This window comes from Salvelinus namaycush, chromosome 27, assembly GCF_016432855.1.
Source record: "Salvelinus namaycush isolate Seneca chromosome 27, SaNama_1.0, whole genome shotgun sequence".
In the NCBI taxonomy this organism is placed as follows: domain Eukaryota; kingdom Metazoa; phylum Chordata; class Actinopteri; order Salmoniformes; family Salmonidae; genus Salvelinus; species Salvelinus namaycush.
In genome coordinates this window covers 28,680,098-28,697,438 of record NC_052333.1, presented here as the reverse complement: position 1 = coordinate 28,697,438, position 17,341 = coordinate 28,680,098, and the positions used below count along the sequence as shown (strand labels likewise).

General features: G+C 42.8%; 1 protein-coding gene across 1 annotated transcript; it reads left to right on the top strand.

Annotated features, from left to right (window-relative positions):
• The first annotated feature begins 398 nt into the window (after positions 1-398).
• Positions 399-14,748, top strand: LOC120022256 (ubiquitin carboxyl-terminal hydrolase MINDY-1-like). Its single transcript, XM_038966141.1, has 10 exons — positions 399-596; positions 924-2,348; positions 3,039-3,096; positions 6,231-6,295; positions 11,121-11,279; positions 11,386-11,488; positions 11,729-11,871; positions 12,121-12,318; positions 12,636-12,782; positions 13,340-14,748. The coding sequence occupies exons 2-10, from the start codon at positions 1,641-1,643 to the stop codon at positions 13,418-13,420; spliced, it is 1,662 nt and encodes a 553-aa protein (XP_038822069.1). The 5' UTR covers positions 399-596; positions 924-1,640; the 3' UTR covers positions 13,421-14,748.
• Positions 14,749-17,341: the final 2,593 nt, after the last annotated feature.

Here is a 17,341-nt window from a genome sequence, read left to right as displayed (position 1 = left end):
CATCGTCTTTATATATCACAGATGTCACACAATGTGTGACATATCATCCATTACACACTAAACACACATTTTAGACTTTCGTCTCTGCAATACTACACAGCAAGGAGATATGACGCTCATGAACACGACCAGTATATTTACACCTGCAGTTCTCTCCTCCAACCACTCGTGTCCCCATGAAGATTACATTCACAATCATTTAATGTAGCTGGTGTTTGACTAATTCGCATATTTGCTGAGTATTTTCTTTTTTTCCCCCGAAATATTTTTAGTTTGCATATTATACTAAATGTATTTTATGTTTGTAGCTTGGTGCATGACATCTACAAATGAGTTTCCCCCCTGTGGTTAATGCAGCTCGTGACATCATTGTTTACAGACTGGTCACAGATATACAAATATTTGCTGTGGTAGTACAAGAGGAAGTAAAGAGGAGTAAGCGAATTCAAGATAGCGAACGAGGAGACCGTGGAATGTAAATAGTATGGCTTAGTCAGCCAGCGAAGCTCGTTAACGTTTTCTGTTGATTGGACCAACAACAGTCTGAATTTCACTACTTTTTGTTGTTGCCATTTACGCTGTCAACTGGCTTCATGGTAAGTTATTTTATTTTCTGCTGGTCAGCTAACGTTAGCTAGCAAGCTAACAAGCTGCCAACATCATCAAGATACTCATTGCAGGATAACGTTAGTGATGGGCGCTATCAACTTCTGAGCGTCACCACGAGGCTATAGCCAGCTATGGTCCGGACAGTAGCCTGTTCTGGTGTTACTTGGCAGATGCAACATTTTCTAGACCGGCTTTATAGTTAGCGTTACCTTCTCAGTATTTTGTCAACCCCAGGGTCAGTCCTATAACAGTTAGAATAATAATTTGTGTTGTTAGAGAATAAGTTATTTCCCTGACTGATCTTTTTCTTGCAGGTATGGTACAATTTCTAAGAATATGGTTACTCGAATTCTCCAGCTGATATTTTCAGACGAAGCTAAGAAGTCAACCATACCGCATTGATATCCTATAAACATACTGAGTCATCCATGTCACGAGGCAAGGAACAAGCTTGACCAGCTTCATCTCCCTTGTCACTTGTCCATCTCTCTGGTGTATTCCATTGTATAGTCAGGAAAAGCACATCTTTCATAACCAGATACGTTTTGCCTCCCCCAAAGATAACTTTGCTCTAGTTTGCAGCTGTACCTGCAATGGACAGAGGCAGTGCCTGCAAATTATCTGTAAGATAATTGTACTTTTGTTAAGGTTAAATTGATAAATATTTTGTGTAAAGATCATTATCTTTTGTTAGAGGAAATCTTGTAGAGTTTTGTGAAATCCACTCTGTCTTACTGTGTGTGACATAAAACCGACAGAGCGACTGTGGATTCTGCTGTAGCCGTCCATCAACCCTGTTTTGCAAACTAAGGACACTGTTACTCAGGAATACCAGGGAACTGATTGTCGGGTAGATTTCCCTCAAGGTTCACCTAGAAGTTCACTGCCAACTTTTAAAGCCATGAATATACTTAATGTAAAGGGCTGAGTTTGTTTTTCTACGCTTATACAGCCTAAGCCTGAAGTAGTCTTTACCGACGATTTGGCCTTATTTTCTATTGATTAAGTGCTACATTGAACATTACCCAGCTATGGCGGATTCTGGCACTGAGATAGTCGGAGGAGATCTCCTGAGCGTTGTCAAAGATGACTGCTCTCTGACAGAGGCCATTTCTGAAGAGGGTGGCCTTCCACCAGGGTCCTCTGTGGCTAAAGAAAGCCACAAAGCAGAGCCCTTGGACCGTGAAGATTCCACCAAAGTCCCATCAGTCAAGACCCCAATTATGGAAGCAGAAGGTTCTGACAAACACAGTGGAACCGCACTCACGCCAGCCGCCACGTGTGCCACCATGTCTGAAAACGGCACAACAGAAGACGCTCAATCCACCCTGCAGAGCCAAACTCTGACCGAAGTGAATGGGAAAAGCTCAGAGGCCATGTTTGGAAGGTCGGACGAGAATAGCCAGTCGGCTACAAGCGACTCTCCCTCCTTCTCCATCCGCAGCCTGGAGTTCTTCGAGGACAACACTGGGAATGACGAGCCATTGTCGTCCTACTCTGCCCTGGGCAACGAGGGCCGCTCCCCCTCTGCTGACGTCCCCGGCCTGGTCAGTGACGTCCTGGCTGCCGCAGCCACGGGAGGGGCCACCGCCGCCCCGGACCCAGAGCCCATGATGCCGGCCTACTACTTTGTGAAATGGATCACCTGGAAGGAGAAGAAGACACCCATCATCACGCAGAGTGAGAACGGGCCCTGTCCCCTGCTGGCCATCATGAACACCCTGTTTCTGCGCTGGAAGGTAATGTTGGACTGTAGAAACAGCTATATAGGACTAATGGGGTCCATGATTACGCATCACAATTGTCTTAAGTGGTTTTAGGCCTACTTCATCTGCACTGATCTCAAAACATATGATAGGGTAAAGCAGTATATTGTAGGACTATTGGGGGATTTTGCATTCACTGGTCTATTTTTTTTCAGATCAATGCAGATCAATAGAAGGAGACAAAAAAGGAGGCTACTTTAGACTATTGAGATGCACGTTGCAAAATCCCTCAATAGTCCTAAAATATACTGCTTTACCCTGTCATATGTTTTGAGATCAGTGCAGATGAAGTAGGCCTTAAGACAATTGAGATGTGTAATTGGCCTTAAGGTGACTGCGTATAAGGGTGAGGATGACACACTGAGGATGACATCCGAGGTGTGTATGCATGCCAGAATTAGTGACATGACACAGGCGTGAGGGAAGTTTCTAGAAGCAGGAATTACAGGTTCACGTTAGGGTGTGATGAGCCGTAGTTAAGAGAACACCAAAGCCTTCTGAATCCTATAATCTTGTTTGTACCATCAATATCTTTCAAAATCGAGGCAACACAGAATTTACGTTTATAAATGGCAGGATGTCAGCTTCAGAGAGTCTATTGTTTAATGAACATTGGTCAAGAAAAGTGCATACAAATTATAATCATGTGTGATTTGTCTTCAGGCCAAGCTACCCGCCCAGACAGAAGTAGTCACCACAGAGGACCTGATGGCTCACCTTGGTAAGAAACAAGCAAGTGTATTGACTGTACTTCCATACAGACTTTGTTACACTGAAGTTATTGCTTTGTAACTTCCAGTAAACAACACATTTTCATACATTACTCTGAGGTTGTCATGAACACATGAAAATGCAACCAATGCATGAAAATACGAGTAACTAAAGAGACTGCATATTATCAGGCAGTAAATTAAAGATCATCACTGGCCCTATGCTCCAGGAGCCAAGGGCTTAAGTCATTGAAAGATCTAGCAAATTGGAAAAGCAGTCAACTTTGACCATTACCATGGAGAAATACAGTGCCTTCAGAAAGTATTCACGCCCCTCGACTTTTTGTGTTACCGCCTGAATTTGAAATGGATTAAATTGAGATTTTGTGTCACTGGCCTACACACAATACCCCACCACGTCAAAGTGGAATTGTGTTTTTAGAAATGTTTACAAATGAATTAAAAGGGAAAATGCCTTGAGTCAATAAGTATTCAACCCTTTTTTTAAGGCAAGCCTAAATAAGTTCAGGAGTAAAAATGTGCTTAACAAGTCACATAAGTTGCATGGACTCACTGTGTGCAGTAATAGTGTTTGACATGATTTTTTTTATGACTACATCATCTCTGTACCCCACACATACAATTAAAGTGCATTCAGACCACCTTTACTTTTTCCACATTTTGTTACCTTACAGCCTTATTCTAAAATTGATTAAATAATTTTTCCCCCTCATCAATCTACACACACTACCTCATAATGACAAAGCGAAAACAGGTCTTTAGAATTTTTTGCAAATGTATTTCCGTTTTTTATTTGTAATACCTTATTTACGTAATATTCAGGCCCTTTGCTATGAGACTCGAAATTAAGCTCAGGTGCATTCTGTTTCCATTGCTCATCCTTGAGATGTTTCTACAACGTGATTGGAGTCCACCTGTGGTAAATTTAAATTGATTGAACATGATTTGGAAAGACACATATATAAGGTCAGAGCAAAAACCAAGCCACGAGGTCGAAGGAATTGTCCGTAGAACTCTGAGACAGGATTGTGTCGAAGTCATCGATCTGGAGAAAGGTACCAAAATATTTCTGCAGCATTGAAGGTCCCCAAGAACACAGTGGCCTCAATCATTCTTAAATGGAAGAAGTTTGGAACCACCAAGACTCTTCCTAGAGTTGGCTGCCCGGCCAAACTGAGCAATCGGGAGAATAGTCTTGGTCAGGGAGGTGACCAATAACCCGATAGTCACTCTGACAGCTCCAGAGTTCCTCTGTGGAGATGGTTGTCCTTCTGGAAGGTTCTCCCATCTCTGCAGCACTCCACCAATCAGGCCTTTATGGTAGAGTGACCCGACGGAAGCACCTAGACTCTTAGACCAACAAGATTCTCTGGTCTGATGAAACCAAGATTCAACTCTTTGGCCTGAATGCCAAGCGTCACATCTAGAGGAAACCTGGCGCCATCCCTACGGTGAAGCATGGTGGTGGCAGCATCATGCTGCGGGGATGTTATTCAGCGGCGGGGACTGTGAGACTAGTCCGGATCGAGGCAAAGATGATTGGAGCAAAGTACAGAGAGATCCTTGATGAAAACCTCCTCCAGAGTGCTCAGGACCTGACTGGGGCGAAGATTCACCTTCCAACAGGACAACGACCCTAAGCACACAGCCTAGACAACGCAGGAGTGGCTTCGGGACAAGTCTCTGAATGTCCTTGAGTGGGCCAGTCAGAGCCCGGAATTGAACTCGATTGAACATCTCTGGAGAGACCTGAAAATAGCTGTGCAGCAACACTCCCCATCCAACCTGACAGAGCTTGAGAGGATCTGCAGAGAAGAATGGGAGAAACTCCCCAAATACAGGTGTGCCAAGCTTGTAGCGATATCCCCAAGAAGACTCAAGGCTGTAATAGCTGCCAAAGGGGCTTCAACAAAGTACTGAGTAAAGGGTCTGAATACTTATGTAAATGTGATATTTCCGTGTAAAAAAAATTTTTTAATGAATTTGCAAAAACTTCTAAACTGTTTTTTTCTTTGTCATTATGGCGTATTGTGTGTAGATTTGGGGGGGGGGACGATTTAATACATTTTAGAATAAGGCTGTAATGCAACAAGTCAAGGGGTCTGAATACTTTCCGAATGCACTGTATCGATAATGTCCCTCAGTCGAGCAGTGAATTTCAAACAGATTCAACCATGAAGACCAGAGAGGTTTTCCAATGCCGTGCGAAGATGGGCACCTATTGGTAGATGGGTACAAAACACCCAGTCACTACAAAGATACAAGTGTCCCTCCTAACTCAGTTGCCGTAGATGAAGGAAACCACTCAGGGATTTCACCATGAGGCCAATAGTCACTTTAAAACAGTTTAATTGCGGTGATAGGAGAACTGAGGATGGATCAACAACATTGTAGTAACTCCACAATACTAACCTAAATGACAGCGTGAAATGAAGCCTGTACAGAATCAACATATTACAAAACATGCATCCTGTTTGCAATAAGGCACTAAAGTAAAACTGCAAAAAAGTGAACTTTATGTCCTGAGTACAAACGTTATGTTCGGGGCAAACACAACACATCACTGAGTATAACTTCATATTTTCAAGCATGGTGGTGGCTGCATCATATTATGGCTATGCTTGTCATCGGCAAAGACAAGGGAGATTTTTGGGATAAAAAGAAACGGAATATCTATCTAAGCTCAACAACCAACTTGACAGATCAAATAATTTTTTCAAGAATAATGTGCAAATGTTGTAGAATCCAGGTGTGCAAAGCTCTTAGAGACTTACCCAGAAAGACTGTACAGCTGTAATCAATGCCAAATGTAAATATAACATGTATTGACTCATGTGTGATTTCTTATGTAAATGAGATCTATATTTAATTTAATACATTTGCAAACATTTCTAAAAACATGTTTTCACTTTCTCCTTATGGGGTATTGTGTGTGTAGATGGGTGAGAACATAATCAATTTAGAATTCAGGCTGTAATACAACAAAGTGGAATAAGTCAAGGGGTATGAATACTTTCTGAATGCACTGTATATTATAACACGCATTTCTGTTAGTGAGTGACCAGTCTGAGAACCACATTACCCATTTGTTTTTATACTCCCGCAATTTGTGTGTCTGCCACAGGAGAGTGCGTATTGTCCATCAAACCCAGGGAGAAGGCTGAGGGAATGGAGCTCAACTTTCAGCAGGTAAACTCACCTCTGTATAAACACACATCTGTCCACTTGGCTTATCTATGACACTGTCGGTCTGTGTCTGAATGTTTTTCGGAAGCAGCGCTAGCTTGTGTGTATTTGTGTTTGGACGTGTGCGTCTGCAGGTGCAGGTCTGTCTGTGTTGTCTACCTCACAGGAGGTTGGTGGCACCTTTTTAATTGGGGAGGATGGGCTCGTGGTAATTGCTGGTGCGGAATAAGTTAAATGGTTTCAAATAAATCAAACAAATGGTTTGTGTTTGCCATTCCATTTACTCCGTTCTGGCCATTATTATGAGCCGTCCTCCCCTCAGCAGCCGCCACTGGTCTATCTTTTTGTAGCTGTGTGTGTAACGGATGTGAAATGGCTAGCTAGTTAGCGGTGGTGCGCGCTAGCAGCCTTTCAGTCGGTTACGTCACTTGCTCTGAAACCTAGAAGTAGTGGTTCCCCCGCGGCTTTTGTGGAGCGATGGGTAACGACACTTCGTGGGTGACTGTTGTTGATGTGTGCAGAGGGTCCCTGGTTCGCGCCCGAGGTCAGGGACGTACTAAAGTTATACTGTTACATGTGCACAAAATTGTGGGTGTGGTTGGGTGTAAGTTAGTGACACATTTTTAAGGGGAAGTGGAGTTCACAGCAGAGGCAGAAGCCTGTGTCATCAGTGCTAAGTCACACCACCTGTCACTAGAGTACCACAATAAGGAGTTTAGGGAACAACAAGGATTCAGAATTACTGTACCAAAAATGTACAGTAAGGTGTAAGCCTCAAACATTTGGGTGGCAAGGTAGTAGCTGTGTGGATGCAGCCAATTCACTTAATGGTCATTAGCAGCTCTTTAATACAAAGTGACTTCGAGTCAACCCATCTGTTTGGTATGTGTGGCTCATGCAGGAATCAAACCCATGTTCTTGATGTTGTAAGCACCATGATCCAACCACCTGGCTCTGACACACATGCGGTTCAGAGCTAATCAATCTGGTTCCTTTAACGGGGAACCCAATTATTCGACTGGTCTATAGGCTGTTGGTCAACCAATTTTTTTTGTCGAGAACTAGTGTGTGTATATATGTATGTACAGTTTAAGTCGGAAGTTTACATACACTTAGGTTGGAGTCATTAAAACTCGTTTTTCAACCACTCCACAAATTTCTTGTTAACAAACTATAGTTTTGGAAAGTCGGTTAGGACGTCTTCTTTGTGCATGACACAAGTCATTTTTCCAACAATTGTTTACAGACAGATTATTTCACTTATAATTCCAGTGGATCAGAAGTTTACATACACTAAATTGACACGGCCTTTAAACAGCTTGGAAAATTCCATAAAATTATGGCTTTAGAAGCTTCTGATAGTCAATTGGAGGTGTACCTGTGGATGTATTTCAAGGCCTACCTTCAAACTCAGTGCCTCTTTGCTTAACATAATTGGAAAATCAAAAGAAATCAGCCAAAAAATTGTAGACCTCCACAAGTCTGGTTCATCCTTGTGAGCAATTTCCAAATGCCTGAAGGTACCACGTTCATCTGTACAAACAATAGTATGCAAGTATAAACACCATGGAACCACGCAGCCGTCATACCGCTCAGGAAGGAGACGCGTTCTATCTCCTAGATATGAACGTACTTTGGTGCAAAAAGTGCAAATCAATCCCAGAACAACAGCAAAGGACCTTGTGAAGATGCTGGAGGAACAGGTGCAAAAGTATCTATATCCACAGTAAAACGAGTCCTATATCGACATCGCCGCTCAGCAAGGAAGAAGCCACTGCTCCAAAACCGCCATAAAAAAGCCAGACTACGGTTTACAACTGCACATGGGGACAAAGCTCGTACTTTTTGGAGAAATGTCCTCTGGTCTGATGAAACAAAAATAGGCCATAATGACCATCGTAATGTTTGGAGGAAAAAGGGGGACACTTGCAAGTCAAAGAACCCCATCCCAACCGTGAAGCACGGGGCTTGCAGCATCATGTTGTGGGGGTGCTTTGCTGCAGGAGGGACTGGTGCACTTCACAAAATAAATGGCATCATGACGAATGAATTTGATGTGGATATATTGAAGCAACATCTCAAGACATCAATCAGGAGGTTAAAGCTTGGTCGCAATGGGTCTTCCAACTGAACAATGACCCCAAGAATACTTCCAAAGTTGTGGCAAAATGGCTTAAGGACAACAAAGTTAAGGTATTGGAGTGGCCATCACAAAGCCCTGACCTCAATCCCATAGAAAATTGTGGGCATATCTGAAAAAGCATGTGCGAGCAAGGAGGCCTACAAACCTGACTCGGTTACACCAGCTCTTTCAGGAGGAATGGGCCAAAATTCACCCAACTTATTGTGGGTATCTTGTGGAAGGCTACCCAAAACGTTTGACCCAAGTTAAACAATTTAAAGGCAATGCTACCAAATACTAATTGAGTGTATGTAAACTTCTGACCCACTGGGAATGTGATGAAAGAAATACAAGCTGAAGTAAATCATTCTCTCTACTATTATTCTGCCATTTCACATTCTTAAAATCAAGTGGTGTTTCTAACTGACCTAAGACAAGGAATTTTTACTAGGATTAAATGTCAGGAATTGTGAAACTGAGTTTAAGTGTATTTGGCTAAGGTGTATGTAAACTTCTGACTTCAACTGTATGTATGCATGCATACATGCATAAAGTTGTGGCAAAATGGCTTAAGGACAACAAAGTCAAGGTATTGGAGTGGCCATCACAAAGCTCTGACCTCAATCCCATAGAACATTTGTGGGCAGAACTGAAAAAGCATACATGCATACACACACACACACACATTTATTTATTTCGCACTAGAAACCAGTCTTCTTTTCCCCCATCTCAGTGAACTAGTCCATTGCGGAGTCCGCAGGGATGGCACAGTCCAAAAAGAAGGGGAGTGTGGCTGCACAATGCACATCTCTCTCCAGAATGTGCTCTCTTCCTCCAATTTGTGCACATTCATTGTTTCATAACTTCATGGTGTGAATTGTTTGCGTTTTGATTTTTAGTGTATCAATTCTTAATTTACATAGGGTATATCACCTGTAGTAAATTTACAGGTAATTGCTTAAATTTCTAATCTACAATGTTTGTTTGGTTACGTTAATGCATTCAATATATTATTATTCCAGTATTTTACTGTTCTCATTTTTGGAGTGGACACATTGTTTGCAGAGTTCACAATATGCTACACTTGAGAAACAAGTTTTGGTTTATTTCATTCCATTTACGAGTTTTGTCATTGTCTTTTGTTTGGTGCGCTCCCGTCAATGTTGAGTAAGGACACGCACCTGATTACACATAGAATTAGGTCTGTATGCTACCTGGCCTGCTTGCAAATGTAGGCATATAAATGTGCCCATTTGGTGTTTCTGATGGTATTTCTGATTGGCTTAATGCACCACCACTAATGACCTGTGGAGCTTCTCAAATTAATGTTCTCCTCAAACAGCAAGCAAACAAAGTCTATTTTTACATCCATTGAGTGACAATTCCTCAATGTATTTTTAAAAACCTTCTAGCTCACTCCATTTCGATAACCACCCGGCAAGAAAGGGAAAAATGTCATGCTCTGATCCAGTGGAAACGTCATAAAATAGGCCTACCTGATTACTTCTTATCGCTTGCGCAAATTACCCACAGCTGTGTCTGTCCGAGCTCACTGGTAAACTAAACTCCTAAGGGCCCAGAATATTTTCTACAATGTTGCAAGGAGCTTCAGGCCCAACCCAAGCTAATAGTTGATACATTGTTTCAAGTTCGTTGCAGACAGGCCATGCTTATTTTTGTCAGGATATTTTCTACCTGCAGGCTGCAATGTTTTTTTTCTTCTTTTTTTTCTACATAGCCCAGTTGGCAGTATAAGTTACTTTTTAGGTGTGTTTCATTTAGATTTGGATAGAATTTTCATTAACCACATGAATGAATTTGAGATACGAAGACGTTGTTAGTAGAAATGAAATGAAAATGTGCATATGAAAACCATAACTGGCACGCAGATCGGTAGAAATGGTAAGATAAATTGTCATTCCACATGAGAGTTTCCCGACTCCTCGTGTAGCCTATTACCAGCAACTTCAGGAGAGTAATGGCAGAATCGGAGAAAGCAGTAATGGGAGGAGGATTTCTTTTTTTCCCCTTCTGGTTATCGTGATCTCTAGCTCCCTGTTGAGTCTTTTGTGTCATATTTCATCAGTGATCTTGAAGCATCAGACAAGCTAAATACATATAGTTGATTTTATTAAACACAGGGTGTGTATACATGTTTTAAAATTGACTAATCGATTGGTCGAAAGAACAGACTGCTTTCGGTCAACCAATATTTTCTTTAGTAAGGGACAACCTTAGGTTCATTTTTCATTGCTAAGCTCAGAGGATTCTAGTTAGCTGCTCAGTTTCACTCAAACACCATATTGTAGGAGTCGACGGTGACAGAAATTTTAGGTATGATTGAGAGTGCAGGTCTCTTGGAAACACTTGTGAACTTTGAACTACAAGATTAACCTGCATATCCACTTAGCTTTATCCTTCAGCATTCTCATACCTTACATGTCAATGGAACTGAGGTGTAAACCATATGTGAAAATTATTTAGGAACAGCTGATACTGGACCTCTGTGCAACCAACTCTACATTGTATGCAAGTATGATTCCATCTCAACACAAAATATTAATTGGTCTGATCTTCAATTCTAGAAGTTAATCCCGAAATCGACTGTAATCGAAACAGTAGTAATCCCCCAACCCTGGTTTCCAACTCAGTTTCCAACATCTGTAGTTTTCTAATATACATCATTTTTTATCTTTGAATCCGCAGAACATGAGCGATGCCATGGCAGTTCTGCCAAAGCTGTCCACGGGCCTTGACGTCAACGTGCGCTTCACAGGCGTGTCGGACTTTGAGTACACACCAGAGTGTATCGCCTTTGACCTGCTGGATATCCCGCTCTACCATGGCTGGCTGGTGGACCCTCAGGTAAGCGACATTTGTAGAACATGTGAAGGTAAAAGCCCTCCTTTCACAATTAATGCCCCAAATCCCTTGTTTTGGGCTTCAGTTTAAAAGTATTTTCTTTCTCCAGAGCCCTGAGATGGTGGCAGCGGTGGGAAAGCTAAGCTACAACCAGCTGGTAGAGAAGATCATCGGATACAAGCATTCGGACGACAGCAGCCGTGTCAGTGAAGGTACAGGACCTTCTGAATCCTTACTTGACATACATTTGAGTTGTCACCAACCCTTGTCCTGGTGAGCTACTGGTGGTGAAGACTTATGTTCAAGCCCAGCTCTAATAACCTGGTTTTATTGATGAGGGTCTTGATGGGAAGTTGATCAAATAATCCCAATTGCATTCTGTTCACTTGGCCGTTTCCTCTGTAATACAGCTATTCCCCTTACACTCTTATGCTGATACTTCTCCGTCTCAGGTTTGGTGGCAGAGCAGTTTCTGGAGTCCACAGCGACCCAGCTATCGTACCACGGACTTTGTGAGCTCAACACTACAGTCAAGGAGGGCGAGCTGTCCGTGTTCTTCAGAAACAACCACTTTAGCACTATGATAAAGCACAAGGTGCGTGTGTGTGCGTGCGTGTTGGTAAGGGGAATTTACCAATGGCTCAATCTATAGGGTGCAACATATAGAACCTTGCATATAGAAATGGCATAAATAGATAAGACTGTATTCTACATGACATCGGCATGTAGCACGTTCTGTAACGTTCCCTCAAGCGCCCTGCAGTAGCACAACATTCTCTAAAACGCTGCTTACCACCACCCCCCCACTGAATGACTTCTAACCTTTGACCTTGTGACCCCACAGGGCCACCTGTACCTGCTGGTGACAGACCAGGGCTTCCTGCAGGAGGGGGGGCTGGTGTGGGAGAGCCTACACAACGTGGAGGGCGACGGCAACTTCTGCAACTCAGACTTCCGCCTGTGCCACCCGCCCCAGAGGAGCGTCCTCGTGACACAGCCCGACAGTCTCACGCCCCAGCAGCAGCAGAGACAGATCGACCAGGTCAGTGACCCCCCCCCCTCCCCCCTCCCCCAGCTCCACAACACACCGCCACCATTTTCAGTTTGAGGATACCTGTTATTTGAGAAGTACCCAGATACAGTGGGCAGTATCCAATACGCCACAGAGACAATCTCCATGTCTTATGCTGCAGCTAGATACTTAAGGGTTTTTTATGTGTAGAACTGCCACGCTAACGTGATCCTAACTTGAGATCTGTATGTACTGTCAATCATGCATGGACGTTAAGGATTTCAGCCTCTATGCACATTTCCATGACTACACATTCACTCACCCCGTGGTGTATGCTTGGTTGCCAGGACTACCTGGTGGCCATGTCTCTGCAGCAGCAGCAGGGGGCGGCCCCGGGGCCCCTCAGTGACCTGGACCTGGCCAGACGGCTGCAGGAGGAGGAGTACCAGCAGCAGCAGCAGCAACAAGGTCCCTCCCAGGCCCCAGCACAGCAGGTAACCAACCACACAATCAAGACATTTACTAGAAGGAAAGATGGTGCCCTCTCTAGGCTTTACTTCAACAGTATGAAATATTAACACAGTACAACAGTATAGACCTGTGATATTCAAAAGACTTCCCCATTAATTAATATTTTTTTTTAAAGCAATTTTGAGTAAATGTGTTTTTCTTTTAATTTGGATAAGAGATGAATGTTATGAATAAGGTTGTTTCTTGATGTAAAATTCCAAATGTACCGATTTTTAAGATTCTTGTTAGATGTGGGTTTGCAAAAAAAATGAGGTCCCTTAGAAATTCTGGCTGAAAAAATGGGGTCCCCGCTGAAAATGTTTGGCTACTGGTAAAGAAAGTTGTCCCCTGGTGCTTTTTCCATCACACTATAATTTATTTGAGCAGAAAATGTGAAGGACTCATTGCATTCTTTCACCACGGTGCAGTGTTGTACTTTTCTGGTACTAGGTTTAAACACAACTTTCTGCTATCTTTGATTCACAAACGTCCTACATAGAAGCTTGTCCATTTCCTGTATGAATGTTTGTTTTGCTTCCAGGTGAGAGGTCATTTGGCAGCCAAGCCGGGAGGTCAGAGGAGACGGGAGAAAAAGAATGATTCCGACTGTGCCATATTATAGCGACACCTAAACTTACCCTAGTCCCCATTAGCCTGCACTTCATTGCATTAAGCCAACCCCTAATACACACACACAGTTAGGGGATTGTGCCCCTGCCATCTCAATGCCAAACTCACCCTTCACACTAAACCTAACCTCGAGGTTGTACCTCACTCACTACCTCCCCATCTCTCACCCTTGTTCTTCTTTGAACATCCAGGCCAGAAGGTGGCAGTACTAGTTCCGCTTTGCTAGACCACAGAATATAATCTAAATGTGAATTGAGGTTGCAGAGAGGAAATCCAATGCAGTTAGTTGGTTACAGCAGCTGAGAATCATCCAAGACACGTCACAACCCAGGTAGAGTCACACATCAGGGGTCGTCTTCTATTCAGCTATCACTGCCCCTCTTGAGAAATATGAGAGAAGTTTGTAACTGTGGTCTGGTTTGGTTTCTATGGCAATGAGGCAGGCAGTGGTCTGATTTGTAAGACAAGTGGACAGAAAGTGAAGGTCTAAATTTTAAAGGGAAGTCACTACAGCCCTGACCAACTGATGCATCTTAATGGATGATGCAACTTTTGAAATGGCAAAAAGTCGCCTTAGAAAGCCCTGTTTTTAAGCAAACTGTCGGGTAGTCGTCATCTGATGCATTTAAGCCATGATGGAAACTCGAGTACATTCCTGTCCTATACAGAACAATGCACAATTATGCCTGGGTCGAGAAGCGGACTCTGCAAGCCCGACGAACGAACGAAGAGATGGCCTTGAGGGCAGTGTTCCCCAAAGTCCTATCTGCTAGAGTAAGCATGGGCTTTACTTTTGCTGTCATATAGTGTGCTATGCTGTAGTTAGTAGCAGGGAGGAATTATGCAGAAGTAGAATGGTATGGGCAGTGAAGGGGTTCTGCTGGAGCATCTTTTGTGGATGACTTTTAAGATCAGTGGGGGGTGATGACTATATGGGAATAAGAATAAGAATTAAAGGTCGAATGTAGCTGTTTTTATCTCAATTTTAAATAATTGCTAGGTAAGAATTTAAATGGTCAAAAAGAAACAAATAGCTTAGGAAAGAGCCATATCTGGAGCAAGAATTTTGATAGGACTGTCTGTCTGCGAGTGGTCTGAGTGGGGAGGGGAAACCTGAAAATTGGCTGAGAGGTTTGGAACTCTTTCTTATTGGTCTATTAACCCATTTCAGGCAGGCCGAAATTTCATCCCACCACCACAGGCTAACATTTCTGAATATAACAGTATTATTCCAACATCAGTGTGGAAGTGTATATATATACACACTGAACAAAAATATAAACGTAACAATTTCAATAATTTTAAAGAGTTACAGTTCATGTAACGAAATCAGTCAATTGAAAGATAAATAAATTGGGCCCTAATCTATGTATTTCACATGACAGGGCAGGGGTGCAGCCATGGTTGGACCTGGGAGGGCATAGGCCCACCCACTTGGGAGCCAGGCCCAGCCAATCAGAATGTGTTTTTCCCAACAAAAGGGCATTATTACAGACAGAAATTCTCTAAATGACATTATGGTAGAGAAATTAACATAACATTATCTGGCAACAGCTCTGGTGGACATGTCTGCAGTCAGCATGCCACTCAACTTGATACCTCTGTTGCGTTGTGTGACACAACTGCACATTTTAGTGGCCTTTAATTGTCCCCAGCACAAGGTGCACCTGTGTAATAATCATGCTGTTTAATCAGCTTCTTGATATGCCACACCTGTCAGATGGATGGATTATCTTGGCAAAGGAGAAATGCTCACTAACAAATCAAATGTATTTATATAGCCCTTCTTACATCAGCTGATATCTCAAAGTGCTGTACAGAAACCCAGCCTAAAACCCCAAACAGCAAGCAATGCAGGTGTAGAAGCACTAACAGGGATGTAAACTAATTTGTGCACAAAATGAGAGAAATATGCTTTTTGTGCGTATGGAACATTTCTGGGATCTTTAACTTCAGCTCATGAAAAATGGGACCAACACTTTACATGTTGCGTTTATATTTTTGTTCAGTCTACATAAGACAGGTAAATCATGTTTTTGACTGCACTGGGCCTTCAAGCAAATCTGGCGCTTGAACCAACTATGAGAAGTCTGCATTTGATTTACAGCACTTAACAATAAAGTTCAGGCACTTAATTCAGTTTTGAGACGGTCGGCTATACAGGGCCTTTTGAAGTAGCTTTAGGGGGAGGGGCTTTTAGCAACACTACAGAAATAGACCACACCTTGACGCCAAGTGTTAATCGCCAAGTGTTAATCGTCACCACTTGCTTTGAATTTAATTTGTCATGTCAGTAAAGGAAAATCTAAACAAATCATCATGGTGTTCAATGACTCATTTGTTGTCTGGTAAATATCATTCATTACTTCACATAATCGACTCATACAACCAATCCTTCAAGTCCTTCTGGGCCGCCTTGAAACACCATATCTTTGATGCCTCTTTTTGTTCTCCTGCCTCTTGCTTTATTCTGTTATTTCTTTTCCATCTTAACTTTTTCTGCTCCATCTTTGAGAGAGAGAGAGCTATGTGTACAAAACATGAAGAACTCTTCATGACAGACTGACCAGGTGAATCCAGTTGAAAGCTATGATCCCTTATTGATGTCACTTGTTAAATCCACTTCAATCAGAGTAGATGAAGGGGAGGAGACAGGCTAAAGAAGGATTTTTAAGCCTTGAGACATGGATTGTGTATCTCAAATCAAAGTCTATTTGTCACGTGTGCCGAATGCAACAGGTTTTGCCCTTACAGTGAAATGAATACTTACAGGCTCTAACCAATAGTGCAAAAAAGGTATTAGGTGAACAATAGGTAAGTAAAGAAATAAAAACAACAGTAAAAAGACAGTGAAAAATAACAGTAGCGAGGCTACATACAGACACTGGTTAGTTGGGCTGGTTGAGATAGTATGTAGATATGGTTAAAGTGACTATGCATATATGACGAACAGAGAGTAGCAGTAGCGTAAAAGAGGAGTTGGTGGGTGGCAGGACACAATTCAGATAACCTGGTTAGCCAATGTGCAGGAGCACTGGTTGATCGGGACAATTGAGGTAGTATGTACATGAATGTATAGTTAAAGTGACTATGCATATATGATAAACAGAGTAGCAGCAGCGTAAAAAAAGTGGTTGGGGGGGCACACAATGCAAATAGTCCAGGTAGCCATTTGATTACCTGTTCAGGAGTCTTATGGCCTGGGGGTAAAAACTGTTGAGAAGCCTTTTTGTCCTAGACTTGGCACTCTGGTACCGCTTGCCATGCGGTAGTAGAGAGAACAGTCTATGACTGGGGTGGCTGGGGTCTTTGACAATTTTTAGGACCTTCCTCTGACACCGCCTGGTGTAGAGGTCCTGGATTGCAGGCAGCTTAGCTCCAGTGATGTACTGGGCCGTACACACTACCCTCTGTAGTGCCTTGCGGTCGGAGGGTGAGCAATTGCCGTACCAGGCAGTGATGCAACCAGTCAGGATGCTCTCGGTGTTGCAGCTGTGCCATTGAGGGTGAATGGGCAAGGCAAAAGATTTAGGTGCCTTTGAACGGGGTATGGTAGTAGGTGCCAGGCGCACCAGTTTGAGTGTGTCAAGAACTGCAACGCTACTGGGTTTTTCACACTTGACAGTTTCAATGTGTATCAAGGGTGGTGGACCATTCGAAGGACACCCAGCCAACTTGACACAATTGTGGGAAGCATTGGAGTCAAAATGGGCCAGCATCCATGTGGAACGCTTTCAACACCTTGTGGAGTCGCATGACGAATTGAGGCTGTTCTGAGGGCAACTTAATATTGGGAAGGTGTTCTTAATGTTTTGTACACTGTAGTTAAACATACCAAACCCAAGGAGATGTGTTTGTCTGTGGCGAAGATGTACAGCTAGACTTAAGGTGTTTGTGCTCCCTGTATTCGGTG

Excerpts from the sequence above, each read along its gene's own strand:
- LOC120022256 (XM_038966141.1), top strand. The coding sequence starts at position 1,641 with ATGGCGGATTCTGGCACTGAGATAGTCGGAGGAGATCTCCTGAGCGTT. Across the intron at positions 3,097-6,230 it reads GGACCTGATGGCTCACCTTG|GAGAGTGCGTATTGTCCATC; the intron begins GTAAGAAACAAG and ends TGTCTGCCACAG. Across the intron at positions 12,783-13,339 it reads CCCAGGCCCCAGCACAGCAG|GTGAGAGGTCATTTGGCAGC; the intron begins GTAACCAACCAC and ends TTTTGCTTCCAG.